We start from the raw sequence: 26,718 nt of genomic DNA on the forward strand, positions 1-26,718 counted from the left end.
ATGTAAAGTAAGCAGGGTGATCTTTATTAAAACATTTTTTTACCTTTATTTTACCAGGGAAGACGTATCGAGACCTAGGTCTCTTTTTCAAATGTGCCCTGCTCAATACAATACAAATGTACACGTTATACACAAAATATACATATATATATATATATATATACATTTAAAATACAAAAACACAGTCATGGGAAGCACAAGTAAAACATCACAAATCAACCAGAAACAGTTATATTCCTCCACAAATAATTCCCCAATCAGTACTCTAAACTGCCCGAACGGCACCAGAACATTGATGAAATGTATTTTGATTTTTTTGTCCAGCAATACAGTGCATTAAAACTACAACTAAAAGCAGATTTAACTAGCTCGGTTGAGACTCTAGAAACCTCAAAAGTTGACCAATCCTGTGAATGGGTTAGGCAACTCAGGTGTCTATACTTCAACAGCAACGTTAGATGGAGTTATGTCACACATGCAGTTAATAAAAATATATGGAAATGTTTGCTTTATCTAAAATTACAACCAACTGATTGCAGCATTACCGCAAAAATGGAGGAGGCAAGTGGAAAGGGGAGAAGGTAAGGAACTTGTCTGTCGGCCCTGCATTAAAGACCAAAATTGGCTAAAGGAAATTGTGATAAATAAAAAAGTATACCAGTTTCATTTAAGGACCAAAACACTTACAGCTGCGTCATACAGGTTGCAAAATAGTTGGGAGGAGATTTTTGATGTACCGATTCCATGACACATGGTTTATGAACTGATACTCAAAACAACGCCGGATTCAAAACGTAGAGTTTTTCTGTTTAAATTATTATACAATATTCTTGCAACCAATATAATGTTATATATATATGGGGGATACAACCATCCCAGCTCTGCAGATTTTGCAGCGAAGAGACATAATCATTAGATCACTTGTTTTGGTACTGCCCATATGTAGCTTGTTTTTGGTCGCAGGTTCAGGAATGGCTGAAGAATTTCAACGTTTACTTAAAGCTACCTCTGCAAATAGAACTGCTGGGTGATTTGAAAAGTCATAGTCAATCTATCAATAATATAATAATACTCTTAGCAAAAATGTTTATCTTTCATTTACAATCTGTAGAAACTATGAGAATAGAAAGATTCAGAACTTTTGTGAAACATCACAGCACAGTGGGAAAATATATGGCAGCTTGAAATCAGAACTGGATGGTCTTCAGAGATGGATGGGAGGGGTTGAGAGTAGCTGAAGGATGGGACTAAAAACAAACAAAAGATAACTAATGTAAAATATACTGTGTCCGTAAAATGTATATAGTATGTATAAGCAGGAAGTAGAAACCTAAGTATTTTTGTCCATTAGTTTACACCAATTATGGGATGAGTGGTAGGGTTAGGGGAAAATAATAAAGAAGGAACATATATATTTTTTAATATGTAATATTATATACAGTATATGGGGGGTTGGAAATGATGCAGCTAATTACACTGATAGAAGCCACACTCTATCTGCAATATTAAAGCTGATCTAAAAGAGCATAGTTGTTTGCTGGATGAATATCACTCACTATGACAAACAAGCAGAGGAAAAAGAAGCATGCTCTACAATTGTTTTCTATTCAATGTATATGTTTTTCTGTAGTACCATGTTTTTAATTGGCATCACATTTAATTGGACAGCTTTTTCATAGGAAGATGTACAAATTGCATTTCCATTTATTATTTAATTAATTTGGCACAGTAGAAAATAACTTATCTAGAACTTTTCATTTATTGTATCCAGTTAACTTGTTCTGCTGTCCAAGACAATGTGTTATATTTGCCCTTGCAGTACACATTCATAACACAGATATAATTATACTTGTAATACAAATTCATAAGCAATGCATAGATATTTATAAGCACTACATATGTGACAATACCACTTGTCATTGTTAACACAATCATTATTCAATGCTTACTAAGCTGTCAAGATTTGCCTAATAATCATTATATGAAAAAGATCCACACTGGCATTTTACCTTGTTGTACCTTTATCTCACTTCCTGGTAATACAATTATCTTGCAGGCACATGAAAACTCTTTGAAGCCTGCTTCTGCTCATGAATGGACTGCAGTGTGAGGTTCTGCCATGCTCAGACATTAACGTTTCACTGCATTCTCTTTACAGTCCATCTCTGGGGTCCAGCAGGAAGTTACCAGACAGGCGCATGCCCTCCTGATGTTTGAGCGGCTGCCGGAGGTTCATGCGGGCCGAGGCCGCAGAGGCGAGAAGCCTTGGTTCTGGTTTTCAGCAGCCCAGTCCCCCATCGGGAGAGCCGTCATGTTCGCCATCTACAAGGGCACTGCCCACACTCAAACGCTCAACGTAGCCAACGAGGACTGTATCAAGGTGGCCACCGTCCTCAACAATGCCTTCTACCTGGAAGACCTGCACTTCACTGTGGAAGGCCACGACACTCACTACTTCGTCAAGCCCGGCCTGCCCGACAGCGACCTGGCGGCGCTGCGCCTCACCAGCGGCCACAAGACCCTGGAGAATGGCGTCAATGTCAGCGTGTCCCAGTCCACCACGGTCATGGACAGCCGGACTCGGCGCTTCGCAGACGTGGAGTTGCGGCGCGGGGCGCTTGCGCTGCATGTGCGCTATGGCTCCACGGTGGACGAGGAGAAGGCCCGCGTGCTTGAGTTGGCCCGCCAGAGGGCGTTAATGAGTGTGTGGGCCAGGGAACAGCAGAGGGTGCGCGACGGCGAGGAGGGCGTCCGCCCATGGACAGAGGGAGAGAAGAGGCAGCTCCTGAGCAGTGGGAAAGTGCTGGGGTATGACGGGTACTATGCACTTTCCATCGAGCAATATCCGGAGTTAGCGGACAGCGCTAACAACATTCAGTTCCTACGGCAAAGTGAAATAGGGAAAAGGTAACTAACTGTTGTGCACTTTCTGCCAAAGAGACTTGTTTCAATAGAGGAGCAACAATAGTGGCATGGCCAAAGATTACATATGGCTATGTCCGAGTGGGGTGTGTGTTTTTGTAAATCATATGGGATCGAAAGCAATGCTGTGCAATGCTGTTTAACAGGGGACTACTACAGAGTAAATGTGTAACTACGCAAACCTTAATATGGGCCGTGACAAGATGTACTTCTGTAGCACAAACTGAATGGACTGTGGACTCTCAACCAGGTGCCAGGAGAAATAGCATATTTCGGGTTTTTTTGTTTCTGTTTTTTATGAAATGCTGTCTGCTTAAAATTAAAAGAAAGTATTTAAAGGTGAAATGAAATGTTTACATGCGCGTATATCTGCACTTCTCTGGAAATATGATGTATTCATTTTTACTCTTCAATAGGCAATGTCCATTACCAGATGTTTGACTTGAATCAATGACCTTTCAATTTGAGGTTTCGTCTCACTCAGTGACCATCACACCTAACATGCCGGAATTGAGAAGCACTGCTTTTGATACCCCTTTGTGTTGCTTTTAAAAAGGACATTGTAACAAGTTACATGTTTTAATACCCTAAATATGTATTTTGTGTATCAGACTTTGCCTTGGTTGGAGATCAGGGCAAAATAGGTATGAAGGAAGTATGAGACTGGAAAGCCTGGCACAGATACATGTCTTGTCCAAGCACAGGAACACCATGTTTTATAAATTATGAGTTTTATTGTTTTGTTTTCTATGAAATTGATTAACTGTCCATTGAATATTATAACGAGTAATTTATGTTGTGTTTATACCTTGCAAATAAAATCAAAAACCTTTTTTTGTATTTTCTTTTTTATTATGTTACAGAAGAGAGGATATTGGATATTGCATCATAAAAATATGTCTTTGAATTATGAAATTTAATTTAGGAGTCTCTGCAAGATTTTGTAGAATAAGGTATGAAATATCATGTCAAGAAACAGTAAAAACTGAATATGTTTAAAGGTGGTACAGACCATCACTATATACTACATTCAGTGAAATATTGTCTCCTCTAAATCTGTTGATCACGCATAATGCCTTGTGACTTGGCCCCTGTCCAATAAATATTTAATGAACACAAATAATGAATGAACGCATATCACCCAAACAAGTTTGTCCAAATATAGAATCCATACATGTTAGCAGCTATTATCATAACTTGTGTTTTGTATAATTAATAAGATAATGGATTAAAGCGCTTTTGTTCGAGTCAGCCATTTTCATTTGTCATTTGTTCTAATGAAATGGTAGTACTGTCAAATGCCAGGTCTTTACTAAAGGTGTTTACTAAAGATGTTTAGAAAGTGTTCAATGAGACCTTCATTTCCTAAATGTGTTCCCTAAAATGATTAAGACGGCCAAATCCTGCTGCTCTTTGAAGCCAGCTGTTTGTAACAGTTTTGAACTAAATTGTTTAAATTGTGACAGAACTGATTTGTGAGTGTAACAAACCAGGATTTTAGACAGGACAAGACCCCTTAACACTGATGGCTTCTATCAACTTCATAATCTTAGGGTTTCGGGGTAAGTCATCTTCTCTGTGTAAAATTCTGAACAGAAATTCTATTTAGATTTTGGATTGTAATAATTGCTTGCCCTCCCTAACGTTATCAAAGCCTTAAGAGTTTTATCAAATGACAGGGCACAAACTCTGTAGAACACATTTTAGGCTCAATTATAGCCTACCCACATAATCATAGACATAGGCCTTTGAAGAATTCTTACTGTGATCCTAATTTGTTGAACATTAACATTTCTCCTAAATTTACAGGTGATGCAGTACCCAGCCTAATTGTAAGGAATCACATGTAATTCTGATTCATGCTATTTGAATAATTCGTTTTAAAGGAAATGAAGGACCACATTTCATACAACACATATGAACCCTCAATGTCTTAAAACCCTAGATGTAATGAACTCTCAATGTCTATCCAGTCCTCTGTTGCTCTCTAGTGGTACAGTGTGTGCAGTAGATAAGCATAATTTCTAATTTTACATTTTAGTCATTTAGCAGACGCTCTTATCCAGAGCGACTTACATGAGCAATTAGGGTTAAGTGCCTTGCTCAAGGGCACATCGACAGATTTTTCACCTAGTCGGCTCGGGGATTAGAACCAGCGACCTTTCGGTTACTGGCACAACGCTCTTAACCACTAAGCTACCTGCCGCCCTCATAATGCCTGCATTCATGGATTTTGATTGGGGGTCAGTACTTTACCTACTGCTATATAATATGCAACCAGTCATTGTACTGAGTTTGTATTAAACAAAATATCTTTCTTTGGTTTTTTTATTTGGCAGAATGTTCAAAATAATTTATGTTTCAGCTCCAGAGAAGACTGCAGGATTCCATGACATGCTTTCTTAGCAGAAGCATCAAACATGACTGCAGCATCAGACGACTGCATCCATTGGCAATTAGTACCCAGAGACAGCATCAAACAACCACAGCAAAGGGCATGATCATCAAGTTTTTGTGCAATTTACCTATGCTTCAAACAGAATAGCTAAGGTGTCCAGGTACAAGTGTAAGATGATCAACAGCATAGCTCAACATAACCACTGTCATTGAGTGACCACAACGGGCACCTTCAAAGCAAACCAGCAGATCACAACACACTGCCACGTGGCCTACTTCAAAGAACAGCATAAAAGCCATGGCAGGACTTTGCAAGTACATCAAAGACCAACAGCATTATGCAATAAGCACATCAGAGGCATGTGAAAGACATCCATGTTCTAAAATTCAATTGACGTGACTCGTATTCATTTCACATGATACAAAGGAATCAAAGTCCCAGAGCCGGAAAATACCAGTGCAATCATACATGGCATGTGTCTACACACAAATATCACACATTATTGTCTTGAATGAGGGAAATCGGTTTACTGGTATGTGTTGCCATGGACAATGCATGAACATTCCAGTGGCATAGCACAGTTTCACGGGGCCCCCGCAGTGTCCGAGCAAGGCCCCCCCACCCCAAAAATATATATACATATACAGTACCAGTCAAAAGTTTGGACACACCTACTCATTCCAGGGTTTTTCTTTATTTTTACTATTTTCTACATTGTAGAATAATAGTGAAGACATCAAAACTATGAAATAACACATATGGAATCATGTAGTAACCAAAAAAGTGTTAAACAAATCAAAATATATTTTATATTTGAGATTCTACAAAGTAGCCACACTTTGCCTTCATGACAGCTTTGCACACTCGATCAAGATGGTATCTGTACAGGATGGCCTGTCTGACACCTCAAGACACTTTCAAAGACATATTGAGCTGTTGACAAATCCCCCACAGAGATGAGACTATTTTAAACCAGAGTGGATTGATGGAAGGAGAATTTGATCAGTGGCATTTTTGGTGTCCGGTCCTGACACATCCATCTGAAAGGCTTGATCAGAGCCAAACAATTACCGGTCCGTTGTCACAAAGTGCCTCCCCAACCTGCCGATCGTGGACTCAAAACAGCCATCTGTTCCCTTAAAAGGTTGCCAGATTGACAGCCTTGTTTCAAGAAGTCTTCCAACAAAAGACAGTGATTGGAGCTTTAAAGGTTGCCCACTAGTTTGGTCAGTTACTATATTTTTTCCTTCGTATTAGGGCTCTATCCAATCTGTAAAGCTCAAGCGTTATAGATTCCGCAAATGAAATGTAAAGGTAATTTCAGATTGAGCCGAGAATGCAGTCTCCGCTAAAGTTTCTTTCAATTTATGTCATGCTGTAAAGCTGAACTTCTGCCATGCGGATTGAATATAGCCCTTAGTCTGGATGGAGGCCATGTCAGAGCCCGTCATCAAGCGTTGTTCTGTCTACTCTGCTGCCTGTACTGATTCAGACCATAGAGACCACATGTAGTTAATGGCCAGCATTGCTATTAACTAATCAATTAAGTATCCGTGAGAAAGCAAACCAACACAACTTGCCTTGATGACTGTCTGGACTTTGAAAAGGCTTGGCGATCAATCGAGAGTCACTGTTTCAAGCATCTAGCATGTCCTCCATATGGCTCACCTCTGTGCTCGCTGTATACCAGCTAAGACAAGAACAAAATATGTGGCTGCTTTAGTGTGTACTCTAGCTCTCTGCAGCATAAAGTGCAGGTTGGTACTGTGTCCCCAACCAGAAATAGTTGCTTGTTATCATGTCTCTGATCTTCTGAGGATAGGCACAAAAGGCTTTTGGGACTCGGCTCAAAGGGTTCTACAAAGAGACTTAGTGAAAAACAGGAACGATAGTGGTCGATAGCTAATGATCTCTGGGAGATTTAAAGTGACTTGGGTGCATGAAACTGGGTTAACTGTTCTATGAAGAGCTATGATTGTCACCAAGTTATGTTGGGATGTGTCGGAGATGGATTTGTAAATTAATTAATTACCTTATGTTATACAAATGTTAATTAGGTAGTATGATGATCTAGTATTTTATCATGATCCATATTTGTTAGGAAGAGTGGAAAGAGGCCATGGTTACCTTAAAGACATTTCATACTTTGTTTAACCCTAGAGGCTATAGTGAGTAGAAAGTAGATGTTAGGATAGAATAAGTTGCCTGCCTGGCTGATACCAAACTCAAAGTCCTCCTGACTGCAGTGTCTGGCGAGGAGGCTTTGATGTTGTTGGCACAATGTCCCCTTAAGATGGGACTCAGCTCGTTTTACACCAGGGAGTCTTTACAATAAGAGTCTGTTATACCTATCATTATTTATTTGTATGGAGTCACATAGGCAGGTAGAGTGGAATTATAGTGCAGGTACACATGGCTACACTTGCAACTGGTAAACTGACTTCGATTTGTGAGTTGTATAACATGTGTAACATAATATTTGTAACATAATTACAATAATAACATATTTGTAATATAATATTTGTAAACAAACTCAAATAGATTGTGGCTAAACCTCCTCTCACTAATGAATTGGTTTATTACCTAGTTATCTGAGTTTATTTGCAAATCCTTGAAATCGTGCATTCTGCAGACAGGTAGTTGTAAGTCCACCTGTACCTACACTGTCATTACACTTTTCCTATGTAACTACTGTGGACATACTAATAGGTAATTACGGACACGTTTTGTAGTGTGACTGATGTGGTTTATCCATTTCTCATCTAGAAAAAAAGCAGCAGTGCTGGATGTTTAGGGAACACCAATAGCATCTGTGCTTCAAAATACAATATGGACGGCCCAGAAGAGTAGATCAAAGGTACAGTTATGTCAAGGTTATGTCAACGAGGTTCTCAGAAAACAAAATACATAAAAATTACGAAATTGCAGCAAGTCATAGCATGTCTATGGCAAAGATTACACATTAACTGAACTACAAATATTGAAAGACTGATTCCCTGGTAGCTTATGACCGCAGTTACAGATGTAGGATCTTAATTTGATCACTCTTTTGTTGCTGAGAAATGTAGATGAGCTTTGTGATTTACATACATTCACAGAAAAACCACACTAACACATGGTTATATTAACAGTTTTGCACTTTTGATGTAACCTAGGCTAATAGCCTAACCAAGCAACATTATGGACTAAGCGATCAAATCCTGTTGCTGCAGGATTATTTCTGCTGTTACAATATAGGTCAAATTAAGATCCTACATATGTATCCTCAAATACGTTTAATTTGTTTTATCAGGTCAATATCGGGGATGGGACAAGAGATAAACAACATTACATAACAACATTGGACGGCATTACAAATGCCTTTTTTTGTATTTTATCCAACTCATGTTTGCACCAGAGAGAAGATTTGAGAAATGATATAATTCACTTGTTGACAACTTGGCAGTTCAATAGAGTGGATGTACTACTACTCAGATCCAGTTATCATTGACAACTTGGCAGTTCAATACAGTGGGGGTACTAAAACTCAGATCCTGTTATTGTTGACAACTTGGCAGTTCAATAGAGTGGGGATAATACAACTCAGGGTCAGTTAAAACTATGCAGAAAGACATTTCACAGGTGAAAAAGATCTCAAATTGATACGATATGGCTTGGGAAGGTTGTTCCTTCTACTGACCTTAGCCAATAGATAATTATATAAGATAACCTTTGGGATAATAACAAGGCCTCTGATGACCTGAAAAAAAATAACAAACAGTTTAAACCCTTATTAATATGCTAAGGAAGACAGACATTTCCCCCCAAAAAATGATGCTAAGATAAAACAATGTGATGGTTGCAAAACAGCTCTTTGAGTAATGGTAACATGTTATGAACTGTACATTACACGTCTGTTTAATTATATAAGTATTTTTTGGTTGTTTGCGAACATAGATTGCTAAGATGTCAAATGACTGTTTTTACCTTTTTACATCCAGTGAGTTTACCTAAGAGAAGGTAAACAAGAACGGTTTGGACAAAAAATAACAAGGTAACTAATGTAAAATATATTTTGTCCGTAAAATGCAGATAGGTTCAGAACTTTTGTGAAACAGCACAGTTGAAAAATATATGGCAAATAGAAGTCTAAAATGGATGGTCTTCAGAAATAAATGGGAGGGGTAGAGGGTAGCTGAAGGATGGGGCTAAAAACAAACAAAAGATAACTATTGTAAAATATACTATGTCCGTAAAATGTATATAGTATGTATAAGCTGGAAGTAGAAGCCTAAGTGTTGTTGTCCATTAGTTTACTCCAATTAGGGGAGGGGTGGTAGGGTTAGGGGAAAATAATAAAGGAAAATATATTTATACAATATCTATCTTTTAAATATTTACAACAACAAAAAATATGGAGGATTGGAAATGATGCAGACAATTACATTGATGGAAGCCGCAATATTAAAGATGATCCCCCCCCCCCCCCTTGAGTAGGTGTCCCCCCCCTCCTCCCTGGTTTGGATGGCGCAAAAGGAGGTGGGCTGGATGTTGAAATATGCCAATAACATGACGTGGTGTAGAGTCCTTAAATACCTGGGTTTTCATAGAGATAGTTTTATTACACCAACGGAATAGGATAAAATCTTTGCTTTCATTTTGGATCATTTGGATAACAATGAGTGGTGGATGTCCTTACTTCGAGAAAAAGCACTTGTATGCGATCATTATTGCATTTCAAATTCTGTTTTTATTCAAATGTTTGTGACATTTCAAAGACATCATATAATTGAGCTGGATGCTAAATAAATTATCTTTATCATTATTATGAATTGTATGACATTAGCTAATCAATGCCTATAAATGTGTATTGTCATTCCCCAGGTTATTCAAGAGCAAGCTGCATCTGAAAGAGGAGGAGGCAGATGACTCTCAAGAAGGAATTAACAAGGCCAGCAAAGGTGGTATCATCTATGGTGACTACCTTCAGGTAAAGAATTCTCTATCTTCATCTAACTAGCTTCACCTAACTTCAAGGTTTCTGACATAGTATCTTGTCTTCTGCAGATGGAAGCTTATTCCTTAGCCTATATGCTCCATCCCTTATAGGCTAACATAAGGGATACTGGAAGTACAATTTTAATTTGTGTTAGCTGTAGTACTAAATGTTATTAGTTTTGTTCCATTATAGCTTGACAAGGTTGTGACGGCCCAAGTTCTTCAGAGTGAACTGAAAGGGAACAAGATCCACGATGAACATCTTTTCATTGTCACCCATCAAGGTAAAGTATATGTTTGTGGTCAAATATCATCAAGATTTGAGAATCAATAGAGGAATTGTAGTCATAGTATGCATGCATGCCCTTATGTTCTGTTTGAAATCCAGTCAATTCAAGAAATACATCTAACCCTTTCATTGTGGTTGCACCTACTTTTGGATGATTTGAATAGGAATTCACTATCAACTTGCCATCAACAAATTATAAATGTCATTGCATTGCAAAGGTGGGACATTATGATTAATTGCATTTTTATTATTTTATTTCAGCATATGAACTCTGGTTCAAGCAGATTCTATGGGAACTGGATTCAGTGCGAGAGATTTTCATCAGTGGACATGTAAGTACCTCAGAAAGCAAGAGTACCCTGCCAAAAGCTTTATTTGTGTAATAAAAGTTAGAAAATTGGTTGATTTCAATCCCAGCAATGTGTTTATTCTTATTTTTATTAAAGGTACACTACCAGTCAAAAGTTTGGACACACCTACTCATTCAAGGGTTTTTCTTTATTTTTACTATTCTTTACATTGTAGAATAATAGTGAAGACATCAAAACTATGAAATAACACATATGGAATCATGTAGTAACCAAAAAAGTGTTAAACAAATCAAAATATATTTTATATTTGAGATTCTTCAAATAGCCACCCTTTGCCTTGATTACAACTTTGCACACTCTTGGCATTCTCTCAACCAGCTTCATGAGGTAGTCACCTGGAATGTATTTCAATTAACAGGTGTGCCTTCTTAAAAGTTAATTTGTGGAATTTCTTTCCTTCTTATTGCGTTTGAGCCAATCAGTTGTGTTGTGACAAGGTAGGAGGGGTATACAGAAGATAGCCCTATTTGGTAAAAGACCAAGTCCATATTATGGCAAGAACAGCTCAAATAAGCAAAGAGAAACGACAGTCCATCATTACTTTAAAACATGAAGGTCAGTCAATACGGAAAATCTCAAGAACTTGGAAGTTTCTTCAAGTGCAGTCACAAAAACCATTAAGCGCTATGATGAAACTGGCTCTCATGACGACCGCCACAGGAATGGAAGACCCAGAGTTACCTCTGCTGCAGAGGATAAGTTCATTAGAGTTACCAGCCTAAATAAATGCTTCACAGAGTTCAAGTAACAGACACATCTCAACATCAACTGTTCAGAGGAGACTGTGTGAATCAGGCCTTCATGGTCGAATTTCTGCAAAGAAACCACTACTAAAGGACACTAATAAGAAGAAGACACCTGCTTGGGCCAAGAAACACGAGCAATGGACATTAGACCGGTGGAAATGTGTCCTTTGGTCTGCTGTCCAAATTGGAAATGTTTTGTTCAAACCGCCGTGGCTTTGTGAGACTTGATGTGGGTGAACGGATGATCTCCGCATGTGTAGTTCCCACCGTAAAGCATGGAGGAGGAGGTGTTATGGTGCTTTGCTGGTGACACTGTCTGTGATTTATTTAGAATTCAAGGCACACTTAACCAGCATGGCTACCACATACATTTACATTTTAGTCATTTAGCAGACACTCTTATCCAGAGTGACTTACAGTTAGTGAGTGCATACATTATATATATATATTTTTTCATACTGGCCCCCCGTGGGAATCCAACCCACAACCCTGGCGTTGCAAACGCCATGCTCTACCAACTGAGCTACATCCCTGCCGGCCATTCCCTCCCCTACCCTGGACGACGCTGGGCCAATTGTGCGCCGCCCCACATCATTCTGTAGCGATACACCATCCCATCTGGTTTGGGCTTAGTGGGACTATCATTTGTTTTTCAACAAGACAATGACCCAACACACCTCCATGCTGTGTAAGGGCTATTTTACCAAGAAGGAGAGTGATGGAGTGCTGCATCAGATGACCTGGCCTCCACAATCCCCTGACCTCAACCCAATTGAGATGGTTTGGGATGAGTCGGACAGCAGAGTGAAGGAAAAGCAGCCAACAAGTGCTCAGCATATGTGGGAACTCCTTCAAGACTGTTGGAAAAGCACTCCAGGTGAAGCTGGTTGAGAGAATGCCAAGAGTGTGCAAAGCTGTCATCAAGGCAAAGGGTGGCTATTTGAAGAATCTCAAATATAAAATATATTTTGATTTGTTTAACACTTCTTTGGTTACTACATGATTCCATGTGTTAATCATAGTTTTGATATCTTCACTATTATTCTACAATGTAAAAAATAGTAAAAATTAAAACCCTTGAATGAGTAGGTGTGTCCAAACTTTTGACCGGTATTGTATATTCTAGAATTTAAAGTTGCTATTGTGTACATTAAATTGTGGCTTGATTCAAATACAATACGAGTCAATGTTTTACCTCATTAAACCATGGAATATAAGCAATGTCAATAACCTAAACCTTTGTTTGTGGGTGTGAAGAGGTGTGCTTCTTTCTGTCCAATATGATCAAATTGCAGCACATCTAGAGGACAAAAAGTTATAGAACTAATCTTTAAAATGGTCATGTTTCACCAGGTTCGTGATGAACGCAACATGCTGAAGGTCAACACCCGCATACATAGGATCGTTATGATCTTCAAGCTGCTGGTCGACCAGTTCTCCGTGCTCGAGACAATGACGGCCTTGGACTTCTATGAATTCAGGTATGCCCCATAGATAACATTTAGCTTGTATAAACCTTTGTAAACCTCATAAAATGATACCCTCTTTACAATTGTAACACTCATTACTCTTGTGTGTTGTAGAGAGTACCTGTCCCCTGCCTCCGGGTTCCAAAGTCTCCAGTTCCGTCTGTTGGAGAACAAGATTGGGGTCCCTGACAACCTGAGGGTCCCCTACAACAGGCGTCACTACAGGGACAACTTCAAAGGACATGAGAGTGAGATGCTGCTCAGTTCTGAGAAGGAGCCTTGTCTGCTGAAATTGGTGGAGGTGTGTGAGATGCACTACTGAAAAATTACTGAAACATATGAAAGAGATACTGTTTGAATACTTGATATCATAGCAGAATTGAGTAATACTGTCTGTTGTTCTATTCAGAAATGGCTGGAAAGGACCCCAGGGCTTGACGGGGATGGGTTCAACTTTTGGAAAAAACTGGAAGCCAACATCTTTGAAGGATTGTGTATTGAAAAAAAGAAAATCGCGGTATGGGCTCTTTTAAAATAATCTAGTACAAAAAACTTGCCACAACATTATTTATAAGGTTACTTAAATATAAAATAATCTGACCAAAAGCTATGATCTTATTTGTCCTTTTGGCAGAAAATGCCAGACTCTGAAGAGAAGGAGGAGATGATGGAAGAGCTGACAAAGCAAAAAGAGCTCTTCACTTCTCTGTTTGACATCAAAAGACATGAGCATCTTTTGAGCAAAGGTGAGTACCTGCATCCAGGCTGAGCATCTAACACCAACTGCCTCAACAATTCACTATCCATAATTAGTTTAAAACTACAGATCCCAGGTCTAAGAAACCATCTCACTTCCTGTTGTTTGACCAGGTGAGAGACGGATCTCCTACAAGGCTCTCCAAGGAGCTCTGATGATTTACTTCTACAGGTAAGGAGGGTTTCTTACAGCTTAGACAGGCTTATGTTTGGTCACCATTTGAGATGTCATTATTACATTGTGGATTGTTCTGTTATTTTTAGGGAGGAGCCCAGGTTCCAGGTCCCCTTCCAACTCCTGTCCAACCTGATGGACATTGATACCCACATGACAAAATGGAGATGTAAGTTACATCCAAAGACATATCGTATGTAAAGAACAGTTCACTTCATCATTGTTTACATCTACAGGTGTCCCTTACACCATTTGTATTTCGTACTAGATAACATGCTTTCAACTGTCTAGAGTATCATTGATCTGAAACAGTTGAAATGACAAGTGCAATATTTCTCCTGTGTCTCAGACAACCACGTGTGCATGGTGCACAGAATGATTGGTAGCAAAGCAGGCACTGGAGGCTCCTCTGGCTACCACTACCTGCGCTCTACTGTCAGGTATGTCATCTATGATTAGCTAGTGAAATTAACCGGATCCAAAGCAATCCAGAGTTACTGTCAAGCACATGCTCTTCTACCCCTTCAAGGAGCTAAGTAGGTGTTTGGTCTTCTCTCTCACACAGTGATCGCTACAAAGTCTTTGTGGATCTCTTCAACCTGGCCACGTTTTTGATACCTCGCCACTGGGTGCCCAAGCTGGACCCCAACAAGCACACCTTCCTGTTCACTGCAGAGTACTGTGACAGCTCCTACTGCAGTAGTGAGGATTCAGACTAGAACCTGTTAACTGTCTAGTGGTCCGTTCAGATGGAGGAAAGGTGACAAGGAAAGGAAGCCACTTTAGACTATGTAGACACACACTAGGCCCAGGGTGCATCATATAATATATATATATAAAATATATAGCATTTATTTATAATGGGACAAGTAACATAGTATATCATAACCACATTAGCTGACTGCATGTATATATTGTTTATATAATTATTTCATGTTTATAAAGTATATGTTTATATAATATTGTGCTGTATTTAAAGTAGGAAAGAATTTGATCTCTGTACATAGCCTAATGAATGATAATCATGAACTGACCCATCTACTTTGGGTTATTCTGAATGGCTACCCTAAAGAAGCCTATTGTTAATCTTTTTTAAAGTAATATGTTTTTGTACAGTACTTCGATATTGGTGCATTGGGTGTTTTTATGTGATGTCAGAAAAATTACCTGTAGACCTTATTCAACATTTAATTGATCACAGGACTGCAAAGAAATATATTTTATTGTATCAGAAGAATATAAAATATATCTGTCTCAATAAAAATACAGTATTGAAAAGGTTGTCAGGAAATGACTTCTGACCTCCATGGGAATCGTCTTGAAAATAATTCCTTCAAGAGTTGAATGAGAATTTGGCAGTGGTGAACACATGAATGAATCCCTTCAGAAAAAACATCAATGTCATCCATGGCTCACACAATCACAGGAAGACAGCAGTCACAGAGTCTGCAATACCTACAGAAAGGATAGGATAGATTTGACATAGAAACATAACTTTGAAATGATTGACAAGTCATTTCCACAGCAAATATGCACAAACCATTGATAGTCACTCACTGCAAAAAAAACAACGAATTCCTCCAATAAAGACTGATTAAGATGAGCCCATCACACACAGTCTACAGTGTGAAGGAGACTGTGGCTCAATCCCTGCCTGTCATGCAAGAGGTTGTGTGTTAAAACATCACCTTGTGACCGTCTGTGTACGTTGCAGGAACTCTCAATGTCAAACATATGCTGGGTAGTGCTAGCAGTGTGAAGGAGTCTGTGGCTCTGGTGTAAGAATCTCACCCCATATGCACGAGGTTGTAGGTTCAAACCTGATCATGGCACAGGCCAGATACTCTCTGCCCATCAAATGTCACAGGGCCAACTTTCCATCTGTGTCAATACCACCACACTCAGGAGCTCTGTATGGATTCGAACCACCAACGTGCTTACTGGGGGAGCGCCATACACCTGAGCTACGAGTCCTTCACACTACAGACGGGTCTCTAAGTAAATTTGTCATGAACAAATGCAGAAGAAAAGCCCAAGAGGTTCAGACCGACAGGGAATCAAGGTGTGTTTACACCAGGTATATTAACATGATTTGCCAACTGTTCATGGCTCGGTGCGTCTATAAATGGTATTTAAACACTTCTCTTTCCATCAACTCACAATTAGATCATACCGTCTGCAGAATGTGGATGCAGCTTTGATTGAATCTCTGCTTAGTTGTTGTAGTCAATATCATCCAGGAAATATGTTTAGGGTATTCTTACATATGAAACGCTATTGTTTTAGATTTTAAAGGCCCAGTGCAGTCAAAAACGTGATTTTCCTGTGTTTATCTATATTTATTTATTTATTTTTACACTATGAGGTTGGAATAATACTGTGAAAATTATGATAATGCTCTTTTAGTGTAAGAGCTGTTTGAAAAGACAGACAGAACTTTCAGCCTGTTTTGGTGGGATGGAGTTTTGGCCTGCCTGGTGACATCACCAGGCATTAAATTAGTTAATAGACCAATAAGAAAGAGAGTTCCAAACCTCTCTGCCAACAACAGCTCATTTTCAGTGTTCCTGTCCCCACTGAGACCATACCAGACAGTTCTCAAACAAAATTATTGCTTGAGAAATTGGGGAAACACTCTTTTCATGCCACTTCAATACCAAAGTGAATTTTTCTTGGCAGGTTAGGAGAGTTAACGAAGCAGGTTTGGAGAATTAACGTAGCAGGTTAGGATAATTAACGTAGCAGGTTAGGAGCATTAACGTAGCAGGTTAGGAGCATTAACGTAGCAGGTTAGGAGACTGAAGTTAAGGTTAGGAAAAGGGTTAGGGTTAGTGAAAATGCTCCCCTATCCTGCTACAAAATTCACTTTTTATCGAAGTGGCGTGAAAAGTGTGTCCCTGAGAAATTGCTCTTTGCTAAGAAGCTTTTTGTTTCTTTTTGACCATTTTAATTGAAAACAATCACAGTAAGGTAGTTAATTGTTCTCCAGAAATGATTTGAATTGAGATAAAAACAGCTGCATTGGACCTTTAAATGAAAAGAGCTCTTAGACTATAAAACATTGTATTGACATTATGCTTAGGCAAATTCCAGGACAATGTTGCTTCAGGCAGTGTAAACTGTGTACTATAGGTGTAAATAAATTCAAACTCACCACAAACATTGCCTCCCATTTTAATGTAAACATAACCTTCGTTACCCCATGATGTTCCCCATGAGTTTTGTACTATCCAGTATGGCACCTCACCTGAAACAGAGGGTACAATGTTTAGAATGTTCAGTCACACACTATGAACACTGCTGTAAACAAGTATTCCATGCATATGAAATTGGCATGATATCAAAAATGTTATAAAATGTCAAAATAATGACAGAATTCACATCAACTACAAACTGTCTCTGAGTGTGTCTTGTTTGTGTGCGTCTTGTGTGTTTTACTTTGTTTATTTGTGTGTGTGTGTGTGTGTGTGTCTGAGTGTGTGTCTGTGGGTGCCCAGATTAATGCATATTTAGTGAGTGAATGGAATACCTGTGGTGTCGTAACCAGTGACCAGCACAGCGTGGTTGGCATGGTGGCAGGAGCAGTGGTGCTGCATGATGCCACCCAGATAGTCCTGCCAACTGATGGCATCCACAGTCACAGCCAGGGGTCCCCACTCCACCAACCTGCCCATCATAGCCTCCTCACACCCACTAGAGAAAACACCACAGACACCCCACCGGGCAAAGACATAAGATCAACATCCACTTTTGGTTGATGTTTAATTGAATTAAATTGTCCAAATGTAATTTAAAAACCTTTTGTTGATTTGTGGTTGACATCTGGGTTAAAAAGAGACCGGCCAGGATTCAATCCGATGGTGGACTTGGACAATGCACCATGTAAAGGTCATTTCCTATTGAGCAGACGTGCAGTGTTTACCGTGAATGTGGTCTTTGCAAACAGGGGAACATTTCCTTTGAAATGTGCATTGTGGACTAAGCGCGAACGGATTGAATCCCAGCCAAAATGAGACAAAAACTGTGAACGTTGACACATTAAACCACTTAGCCTCATTGATGCATCATTACTATACCCACACAGTAGAAGGTTGATACATAATCCATTATTATATAATAAGTCAGGGATCAAAACACTATCTGACCTTGGACCCTTTTTTCTGACAACGTAACCAGACTCCGTGAAACATAAGATATTACAGTTTTTAATGTCCCGTTGGTAGGATAACCGTAATCTTAAATCGTCAATTTTATTCTCAAAAGATTGAACGTTGGCTAATAGGATTGATGGGAGAGGCAGTTTACTCGCTCGCCGTCGGATCCTTACAAGGCACCCGGATCTGCGTCCGCGATATCTCCGTCTCTTCCTCACGCGAATGACGGGGATCTGGGCCTTGTCGGGTGTCTGTAGGATATCCTTCGCGACCGCCTCGTTGAAGAAAAAATCTTCGTCCAATGCGAGGTGAGTAATCGCTGTCCTGATATCCAGAAGCTCTTTTTGGTTATAAGAGACGATGGCAGAAACATTATGTACAAAATAAATTACAAATAACGCGGAAAAACACACATAATAGTACAATTGGTTAGAGGGCTGTAAAACGGCAGCCATCTTCTCCGGCGCTGTTCTGATTTAAGATTACGGTTATCCTACCAACGGGACATTAAAAACTGTAATATCTTATGTTTCACGGAGTCGTGGCTGAACGACAACAATGATAACATTCAGCTAGCAGGCTATACGCTACATCGGCAGGACAGAACGTCTGACTCTGGTAAGACAAGGGGTGGCGGTCTCTGTATATTTGTAAACAACAGCTGGTGCACAAAATCAAATACTAAGGAAGTCTCGAGGTTTTGCTCGCCTGAGGTAGAGTATCTTATGATAAGCTGTAGACCACACTATTTACCAAGAGAGTTTTCATCTATATTTTTCATAGCTGTCTATTTACCACCACAAACCAATGCTGGCATTAAGATTGCACTGAATGAGTTGTACAAGGCCATTAATCAACAGGAAAACGCTCATCCAGATGCAGCGCTCCTAGTGGCCGGGGACTTTAATGCAGGGAAACTTAAATCCGTTCTCCCTAATTTCTACCAGCATGTTAAATGTGCAACCAGAGGGAAAAAAACTCTAGACCACCTTTACTCCACACACAGAGACGCATACAAAGCTCTCCCTCGCCCTCCATTTGGCAAATCTGACCATAACTCTATCCTCCTGATTCCTGCTTATAAGCAAAAACTGAAGCAGGAAACACCAGTGATTCGGTTAATAAAAAAGTGGTCAGATGACGCAGATGCTAAGCTACAGGACTGTTTTGCTAGCACAGACTGGAACATGTTCCGGGATTCTTCAGACAGCATTGAGGAGTACACCACATCAGTCACTGGCTTCATCAATAAGTGCATCGATGATGTCGTCCCCACAGTGACCGTACGTACATACCCCAACCAGAAGCCATGGATTACAGGAAACATCCGCACTGAGCTAAAGGGTAGAGCTGCCGCTTTCAAGGAACGGGACTCTAACCCGGACGCTTATAAGAAATCCCGCTATGACCTCCGACGAACCATCAAACAGGCAAAGAGTCAATACAGGTCTAAGATTGAATCATACTACACTGGCTCTGACGCTCGTCAGATGTGGCAGGGCTTGAAAACTATTACAGACTACAAAGGGAAGCACAGCCGCGAGCTGCCCAGTGACACAAGCCTACCAGACGAGCTAAACCACTTCTATGCTCGCTTCGAGGCAAGCAACACTGAAGCATGCATGAGAGCACCAGCTGTTCCGGATGACTATGTGATCACGCTCTCCGTAGCCGATGTGAGTAAGACTTTTAAGCAGGTCAACATTCACAAGGCCGCAGGGCCAGACGGATTACCAGGACGTGTACTCCGAGCATGTGCTGACCAACTCTCAAGTGTCTTCACTGACATTTTCAACATGTCCCTGACTGAGTCTGTAATACCAACATGTTTCAAGCAGACCACCATAGTCCCCGTGCCCAAGAACTCTAAGATAACCTGCCTAAATGACTACCGACCCGTAGCACTGACGTCTGTAGCCATGAAGTGCTTTGAAAGACTGGTCATGGCTCACATCAACAGCATAATCCCAGAAACCCTAGACCCACTCCAATTTGCATACCGCCCCAACAGATCCACAGATGATGCAATCTCTATCGCACTCCACACTGCCCTTTCCCACCTGGACAAGAGGAACACCTACGTGAGAATGCTATTCATTGACTACAGCTCAGCATTCAACACCATAGTGCCCTCTAAGCTCATCACTAAGCTAAGGATCCTCGGACTGAACACCTCCCTCTGCAACTGGATCCTGGACTTCCTGACGGGCCGCCCCCAGGTGGTAAGGGTAGGTAACAACACATCTGCCACACTGATCCTCAACACGGGGGCCCCTCAGGGGTGCGTGCTCAGTCCCCTCCTGTACTCTCTGTTCACCCATGACTGCATGGCCAGGCATGACTCCAACACCATCATTAAGTTTGCCGACGACACAACAGTGGTAGGCCTGATCACCGACAACGATGAGACAGCCTATAGGGAGGAGGTCAGAGATCTGGCCGTGTGGTGCCTGGACAACAACATCTCCCTCAACGTGACCAAGACAAAGGAGATGATTGTGGACTACAGGAAAAAAAAGAGGACTGAGCACGCCCCCATTCTCATCGACGGGGCTGTAGTGGAACAGGTTGAGAGCTTCAAGTTCCTTGGTGTCCACATCACCAACGAACTATCATGGTCCAAACACACCAAGACAGTCGTGAAGAGGGCACGACAAAGCCTATTCCCCCTCAGGAGACTAAAAAGATTTGGCATGGGTCCTCAGATCCTCAAAAAATTCTACAGCTGCACCATCGAGAGCATCCTGACTGGTTGCATCACCGCCTGGTATGGCAACTGCTTGGCCTCTGACCGCAAGGCACTACAGAGGGTAGTGCGTACGGCCCAGTACATCACTGGGGCAAAGCTCCCTACCATCCAGGACCTCTATACCAGGCGGTGTCAGAGGAAGGCCCTCAAAATTGTCAAAGACTCCAGCCACCCTAGTCATAGACTGTTCTCTCTGCTACCGCACGGCAAGCGGTACCGGAGTGCCAAGTCTAGGTCCAAAAGACTTCTCAACAGCTTCTACCCCCAAGCCATAAGACTCCTGAACAGCTAATCATGGCTACCCGGACTATTTGCACTGCCCCCCCACCCCATCCTTTCTACGCTGCTGCTACTCTGTTAAGTATTTATGCATAGTCACTTTAACTCTACCCACATGAACATATTACCTCAACTACCTCAACTAGCCGGTGCCCCCGCACACTGACTCTGCAACGGTACCCCCCTGTATATATAGCCTCCCTACTGTCACTTTATTTTACTGTATATATAGCCTCCCTACTGTCACTTTATTTACTTCTGCTCTTTTTTTCTCAACACTTTTTTTGTTGTTGTTTTATTCTTACTTTTTCTGTTTAAAATAAATGCACTGTTGGTTAGGGGCTGTAAGTAAGCATTTCACTGTGATGTCTGCACCTGTTGTATTCGGCGCATGTGACCAATACAATTTGATTTGATTTGATTTGACTACGACAAACACCTTTAACCAGAGCTCAGAGTTCTTCCTGGTCGGGAAGTATGAGGGAGAAGGGAGCAACGCTAAGCTATAAGACCATTAACATAGCTGTAAAAACAAAAGAGGAGTAACAAAAAAAGCTAGTCCAAACCCAGGTTAAAGAGGTTTACCAGAAGGTTCACCAAGGTTAAAGATGCATGGAACAACAACAGCACAGTGAAAGACCTTCAGCAGTGTACGTGTGTAAATAAGAATGTCCCTATTCAGTGACCATCAACATCACATGTTGTTTTGAGTCAGCAGTGATTTCACCTACAATGCACTGTAACCACAGGAATAAGTTAGTAGATGTCTGAATAAACAACAGGGTATGAGTGTCGGGGACACATGGCAGCGGGAACCTCTGTGTTAATGACCCGTCTCTGTCTACAGCATGTTAGTCTGGTAAACAGTGATATTGAGTCTGAATCTCAACCCTCTGAACCTTTGGTGCATGAAAACATTCTACTCCTGCTCAGAATAGTACCAATGCACTTACATTTTAGCAGATGCTCTTATCCAGAGCGACTTACAGGAGCAATTACGGTTAAGTGCCTTGCTCAAGGGCACAGACAGATCTTTCACCTAGACGGCTTGGGGATTCGAACCAGCGACCTTTCGGTTACTGGCCCAATGCTCTTACAACGTTTGGCTACCTGCCTCCGTCAACTTGGGAATATACTGTAAAAGAGTCCCCGCTGTATCGTTACACATTTCCGAAAGAACATTGTAGTATTTGTACTTAACTTGTGCAGACGGTCTTGTTAATATGTAATTATAAACTGGGTCGTTTGAGACCTGAATGCTGATCGGCTGACAGCTGTGGTATATCAGACCGTATACCATGGGTATGACAAAACATTTATTTGTACTGCTCTAATTATGTTGGTATCCAGTTTATAATAGTAATAAGGCACCTCAGGGGTTTGTGATATATGGCCAATATACCACGGCTAAGGGCTGTGTCCAGGCACTCCGCATTGCGTCGTGCGTAACAGCTCTTAGGCGTGGTATATTGGCCATATATCACACCTCCTCGGGCCTTATTGCTTAGCTATACGACTGTGCTATATGCCAAGTCACAGTCATATATGACTTTGAGACCCATGGGGCGGCGCACAATTGGCCCAGCGTCGTCCAGCGTAGGGGAGGGAATGGCCGGCAGGGATGTAGCTCAGTTGGTAGAGCATGGCGTTTGCAACGCCAGGGTTGTGGGTTCGATTCCCACGAGGGGCCAGTATGAAAAAATAAAAATAATGTATGCACTCACTAACTGTAAGTCGCTCTGGATAAGAGCGTCTGCTAAATGACTAAAATGTAAAATGTTATAAAAAATTATAAAAAAGGTGTTGACCCTCTTATACCTGAAATCATGGGCAGCAAAGTCCTTCACCAAAACACCATCATGTGACTGAGAAAATAAATGGCAAATCCCAGTCTCTGCCTTATATGGGTATTCTGACTGTTTCACCAACTTAACCCTAGTCTGAAAGAAAAGAACAGGGAGAAGCCAATTCAATGCATATGTATGCTACATGTATAAATCATTTCATGTTGAATAATCTTGTTGATTAGAATGTATACAGTAGTCATCTAACTGTAGAAATCACCATCACTTCTAAATAATCAATGACAAACATTTGATATTACAGGAAATGCTTAAAAGGCCTCAGAAAAACATATCTGGACCTGTTTCAGCCAGCTCAAGGCCCTTGTAATGGAGCCTCCATTGCAGCCCTGGTTCTTGTAGGAACAGTCAATGACTTGTTGCACACTGAGCTGTTTCAATGGCTGGCCTGCTTTGGAATAGACTGACTCTATGGCGCCCACAACACTGAACGCCCAGCAACCTCCACACTGCAATGAGAGATACTGGGTATCAAGCATCGGCATTTAACATTATAGGAGAGACATTTACATGAAAATCAAAATATCCAAATAAAATTGTTAATATACTTTATAACAAATAGAGATATGTCAGCAATATGTGATTTGATGTGGAATGTGTGGAATTTATGCAGTATGTGGATTTCTAATTATGAAAACACTGTCCATGTGTGATGCGATAGATAGTAAGACTATAACATGGTTCTCCACTGCCATCTACTGACTGTAGTGGAAATGTTGAACAAAAATGCAAAGTTACTGTGGTAAGTCTCATACCAGACGGGATAAGGTTAAGGTGACACAACATAACACCTACATACATGATTGTCTAGAGTTTTTTCCTCATAGAAGTTCATACAAAGTGAGTTTTTTAACTTCTATGAGGCGATAACCTCTAGACAGAGTTCAAAGTCTACTTCAATAAGGAAGTGTGTCACCTCGAAAAGTTAAGTATGTTGATTTCTTAAGGAAAAAGGAAGCTCTTACTGCTTGTTGATTCTGTACTGGGCCGACTGCAGTCTTGTCCCTCCAGTCAAACTTGGCAGGCAGTCCCTCTGTCTTAAGTCCTGAGTAGGGAGGGACTGTTTCAGCTGTGGCAGTCAAATACAGTTCTGTAGAGAAAAACCAATTACATTTCAGTGTTCAAGTTGGCTATAGCCATCGTCTTACAGTTAATGTGGTGTTTGGTTAGCCTCCATGTTTATTTTGGTTTAAATATCAACTTAATAATAAATACTAACCCAGTCAATCAGTTTTGATCACTGGGAAACAAATACATTAATTGTTTTGCGTATTATTACCTCTGAATTCATTTATTGCTAAATCCGAGAACTGGTTAATGCCATATTTTGCGGAGTCTTTGTCTGTTGAGAATGAGTTCAGGTATGCATGCCTTTTGATGGAATTCTGCAACAGACCACAATGTCACTGTACATGTCACTGTAGGCTAACTCTCATGGCATTTCCAGAAGGTAGAACAATAGTTTTACCCCCCACTTCATTTATTTCTTACTTGACAAACATATATTTCAAAACTTTTATAAACCTATATCCTTCCCTCTTCCTACGCAAATCACCTTAGTCTCTCTCTTCTGACAGAGTGTACGCGCACAGCTGCTAATAGAAATACGAAAAAGCTGAAACATCGACAGGCCTACCTTAAAATAAGATCTGCGCCGATGATAATAATCGCTGTGGAGTTTATAACTCCGATGAAATATTTCCCTAAACGACTCGAAATCAACATCAGTGACTGCAGAGCAGTTGGACTTCCTGACAGTTTGCCAAACGCCACTTCTACGAGCAACATCGGCAAAAGTAAGTAGGCCTAAGTTTAGGAGGAAAATGAGAAACAATGTAACACCCGTCATTTGAAGTGAAGGACAAACGACATTGTAGCCTAAAATATATACTTTTTAGGTCAATTTCCTTTTCACCTTCGCCATTTTTCTTATTCTCTGAGTTCAATTCAGGAGAATATACCTTTATACAGGAAATACCGCCACCTATTGAGTTTATAGATATAATGGATTTAGTGGACAATAGGGCCATGATAAATTATATAACGTTACAATAACGTTATGCATTGAGCATATTATCAAAAAAAAAGTATAATGACAAAATGTATGTATTCCACCTGGACTTATATGGACATTATGAGATGAAGGTAGCCTATGGTTTTCTGGCAAGAGTCTTATCCACTTGAGGGCGCCTTAGTACAATTATTGCAAGCACTATTTTCAGAAGTCTATGAACATGTACTGTGTAGCCTATGTACAGTATGTATCCCATAGTGTGGTTGTGTAACGTTAAGAGTAGATCATTGAAAATGAAATCATCTTGCACGCTTTTATAGATTCGTTTTGGTTTTGTCCTAGCTGGTAATCAAGTCTATATTATTTTGAGGCCCAAACCATGTTTTTTTATGACAAACCAACTAGGGGTAGGCAATGGCACCGTTTTTGACTCATACTTAGGTAGCCAATATCCAGCATATCGGATGCTCAGTATGTTTTGCACCAGTTCAATTAAATGTTAGGCCGAACTGTTCCATGAATAAAATATGTTATTTCCCACTGTAGCCCAGTCTACATCCTCTCCATCTTATTGTTAATTTAGGGTCGTCCCATCTATTCTAAAAATGGAAAAGGAAATTGCATTATTGTCAAAAGATTTTCTGCACGGCTTGCCTTCATAATTGCCGCAATTTGTTTGCTCTCCACTTTTACCAACCAGAGGAGTCTGTAGACCTAGATAACAAATATGTACATATTCTCTAGCCAAGTGAAAAACCATGTAGTCCTCCAAAAGTCAGCACTCCGCAATAACTTGTATGAAAATGTTAACCTCCTCTCTGATAGGCTATTGGGAAAGTAGAACACTTGTTACCGAGACTCCCATAGGCAATTTATCCCTAGTTGCAAAAGAGTGAAGTACTGTATTCCCCCACCAGGGGCGCAACTTTGGTTTTAGAAGTGGGCGGGGACATATACAGTTGTGGTCAAAAGTTTTGAGAATGACACAAGTATTGGTCTTCACAAAGTTCGCTGCTTCAGTGTTATGAGATATTTTTCAGATGTTACTATGGTATACTGAAGTATAATTACAAGCATTCCATAAGTGTCAAAGGCTTTTATTGACAATTACATTAAGTTTATGCAAAGAGTCAATAATTGCAGTGTTGACCCTTCTTTTTCAAGACCTCTGCAATCCGCCCTGGCATGCTGTCAATTAACTTCTGGGCCACATCCTGACTGATGGCAGCCCATTCTTGCATAATCAATGCTTGGAGATTGTCAGAATTTGTGGGGTTTTGTTTGTCCACCCGCCTCTTGAGGATCGACCACAAGTTCTCAATGGGATTAAGGTCTGGGGAGTTTCCTGGCCATGGACCCAAAATGTTGATGTTTTGTTCCCTGAGCCACTTAGTTATCACTTTTGCCTTATGGCAAGGTGCTCCATCATGCTGGAAAAGGCATTGGTCATCACCAAACTGTTCTTGGATGGTTGGGAGAAGTTGCTCTCGGAGGATATGTTGGTACCATTCTTTATTCATGGCTGTGTTCTTAGGCAAAATTGTGAGTGAGCCCATT

General features: G+C 40.5%; 3 protein-coding genes and 1 long non-coding RNA gene across 5 annotated transcripts in view; 2 read left to right on the top strand and 2 right to left on the bottom strand.

The window, feature by feature from the left end:
* LOC311107897 (teneurin-3) overlaps window positions 1-3,755 on the top strand; it is a gene marked incomplete at its 5' end in the record, with an annotated part of 171,745 nt that extends 167,990 nt beyond the window's left edge. Inside the window, one exon of the mRNA XM_084150489.1 lies at window positions 2,159-3,755. Coding sequence (XP_084006615.1) covers window positions 2,159-2,911 — 753 coding nt within the window. The 3' untranslated portion in view covers window positions 2,912-3,755. The remainder of the gene's footprint in view (window positions 1-2,158) is intronic.
* Window positions 4-2,212, bottom strand: LOC311107898. Its single transcript, XR_014610455.1, has 2 exons — window positions 2,010-2,212; window positions 4-1,247 (listed from the first exon to the last, which is right to left on the bottom strand). It is a non-coding gene; the product is annotated as an uncharacterized lncRNA (long non-coding RNA).
* A 6,153-nt stretch (window positions 3,756-9,908) lies between the features above and the next one.
* LOC311107293 (tryptophan 2,3-dioxygenase A-like) lies at window positions 9,909-15,385 on the top strand. The gene is made up of 12 exons (XM_084149776.1): window positions 9,909-10,015; window positions 10,184-10,289; window positions 10,491-10,581; window positions 10,848-10,918; window positions 13,057-13,184; window positions 13,287-13,473; window positions 13,582-13,689; window positions 13,807-13,918; window positions 14,043-14,100; window positions 14,193-14,272; window positions 14,453-14,543; window positions 14,669-15,385. The coding sequence occupies exons 1-12, from the start codon at window positions 9,978-9,980 to the stop codon at window positions 14,820-14,822; spliced, it is 1,224 nt and encodes a 407-aa protein (XP_084005902.1). The 5' UTR covers window positions 9,909-9,977; the 3' UTR covers window positions 14,823-15,385.
* ctso (cathepsin O) lies at window positions 15,308-25,086 on the bottom strand. Of its 2 annotated transcripts, XM_084149778.1 has the most exons (8): window positions 24,784-25,086; window positions 24,427-24,532; window positions 24,113-24,237; window positions 23,429-23,596; window positions 23,104-23,225; window positions 17,633-17,796; window positions 17,258-17,350; window positions 15,308-15,558 (listed from the first exon to the last, which is right to left on the bottom strand). In XM_084149778.1, the coding sequence occupies exons 1-8, from the start codon at window positions 24,994-24,996 to the stop codon at window positions 15,524-15,526; spliced, it is 1,026 nt and encodes a 341-aa protein (XP_084005904.1). In that variant the 5' UTR covers window positions 24,997-25,086; the 3' UTR covers window positions 15,308-15,523. The 2 variants fall into 2 exon arrangements, with proteins under 2 accessions (XP_084005904.1, XP_084005903.1); XM_084149777.1 differs by having other exon boundaries at window positions 15,308-17,350; window positions 24,784-25,071.
* Between the last annotated feature and the right edge of the window lie 1,632 nt (window positions 25,087-26,718).

This window comes from Coregonus lavaretus (assembly GCF_964263955.1).
Source record: "Coregonus lavaretus genome assembly, chromosome: 32".
In the NCBI taxonomy this organism is placed as follows: domain Eukaryota; kingdom Metazoa; phylum Chordata; class Actinopteri; order Salmoniformes; family Salmonidae; genus Coregonus; species Coregonus lavaretus.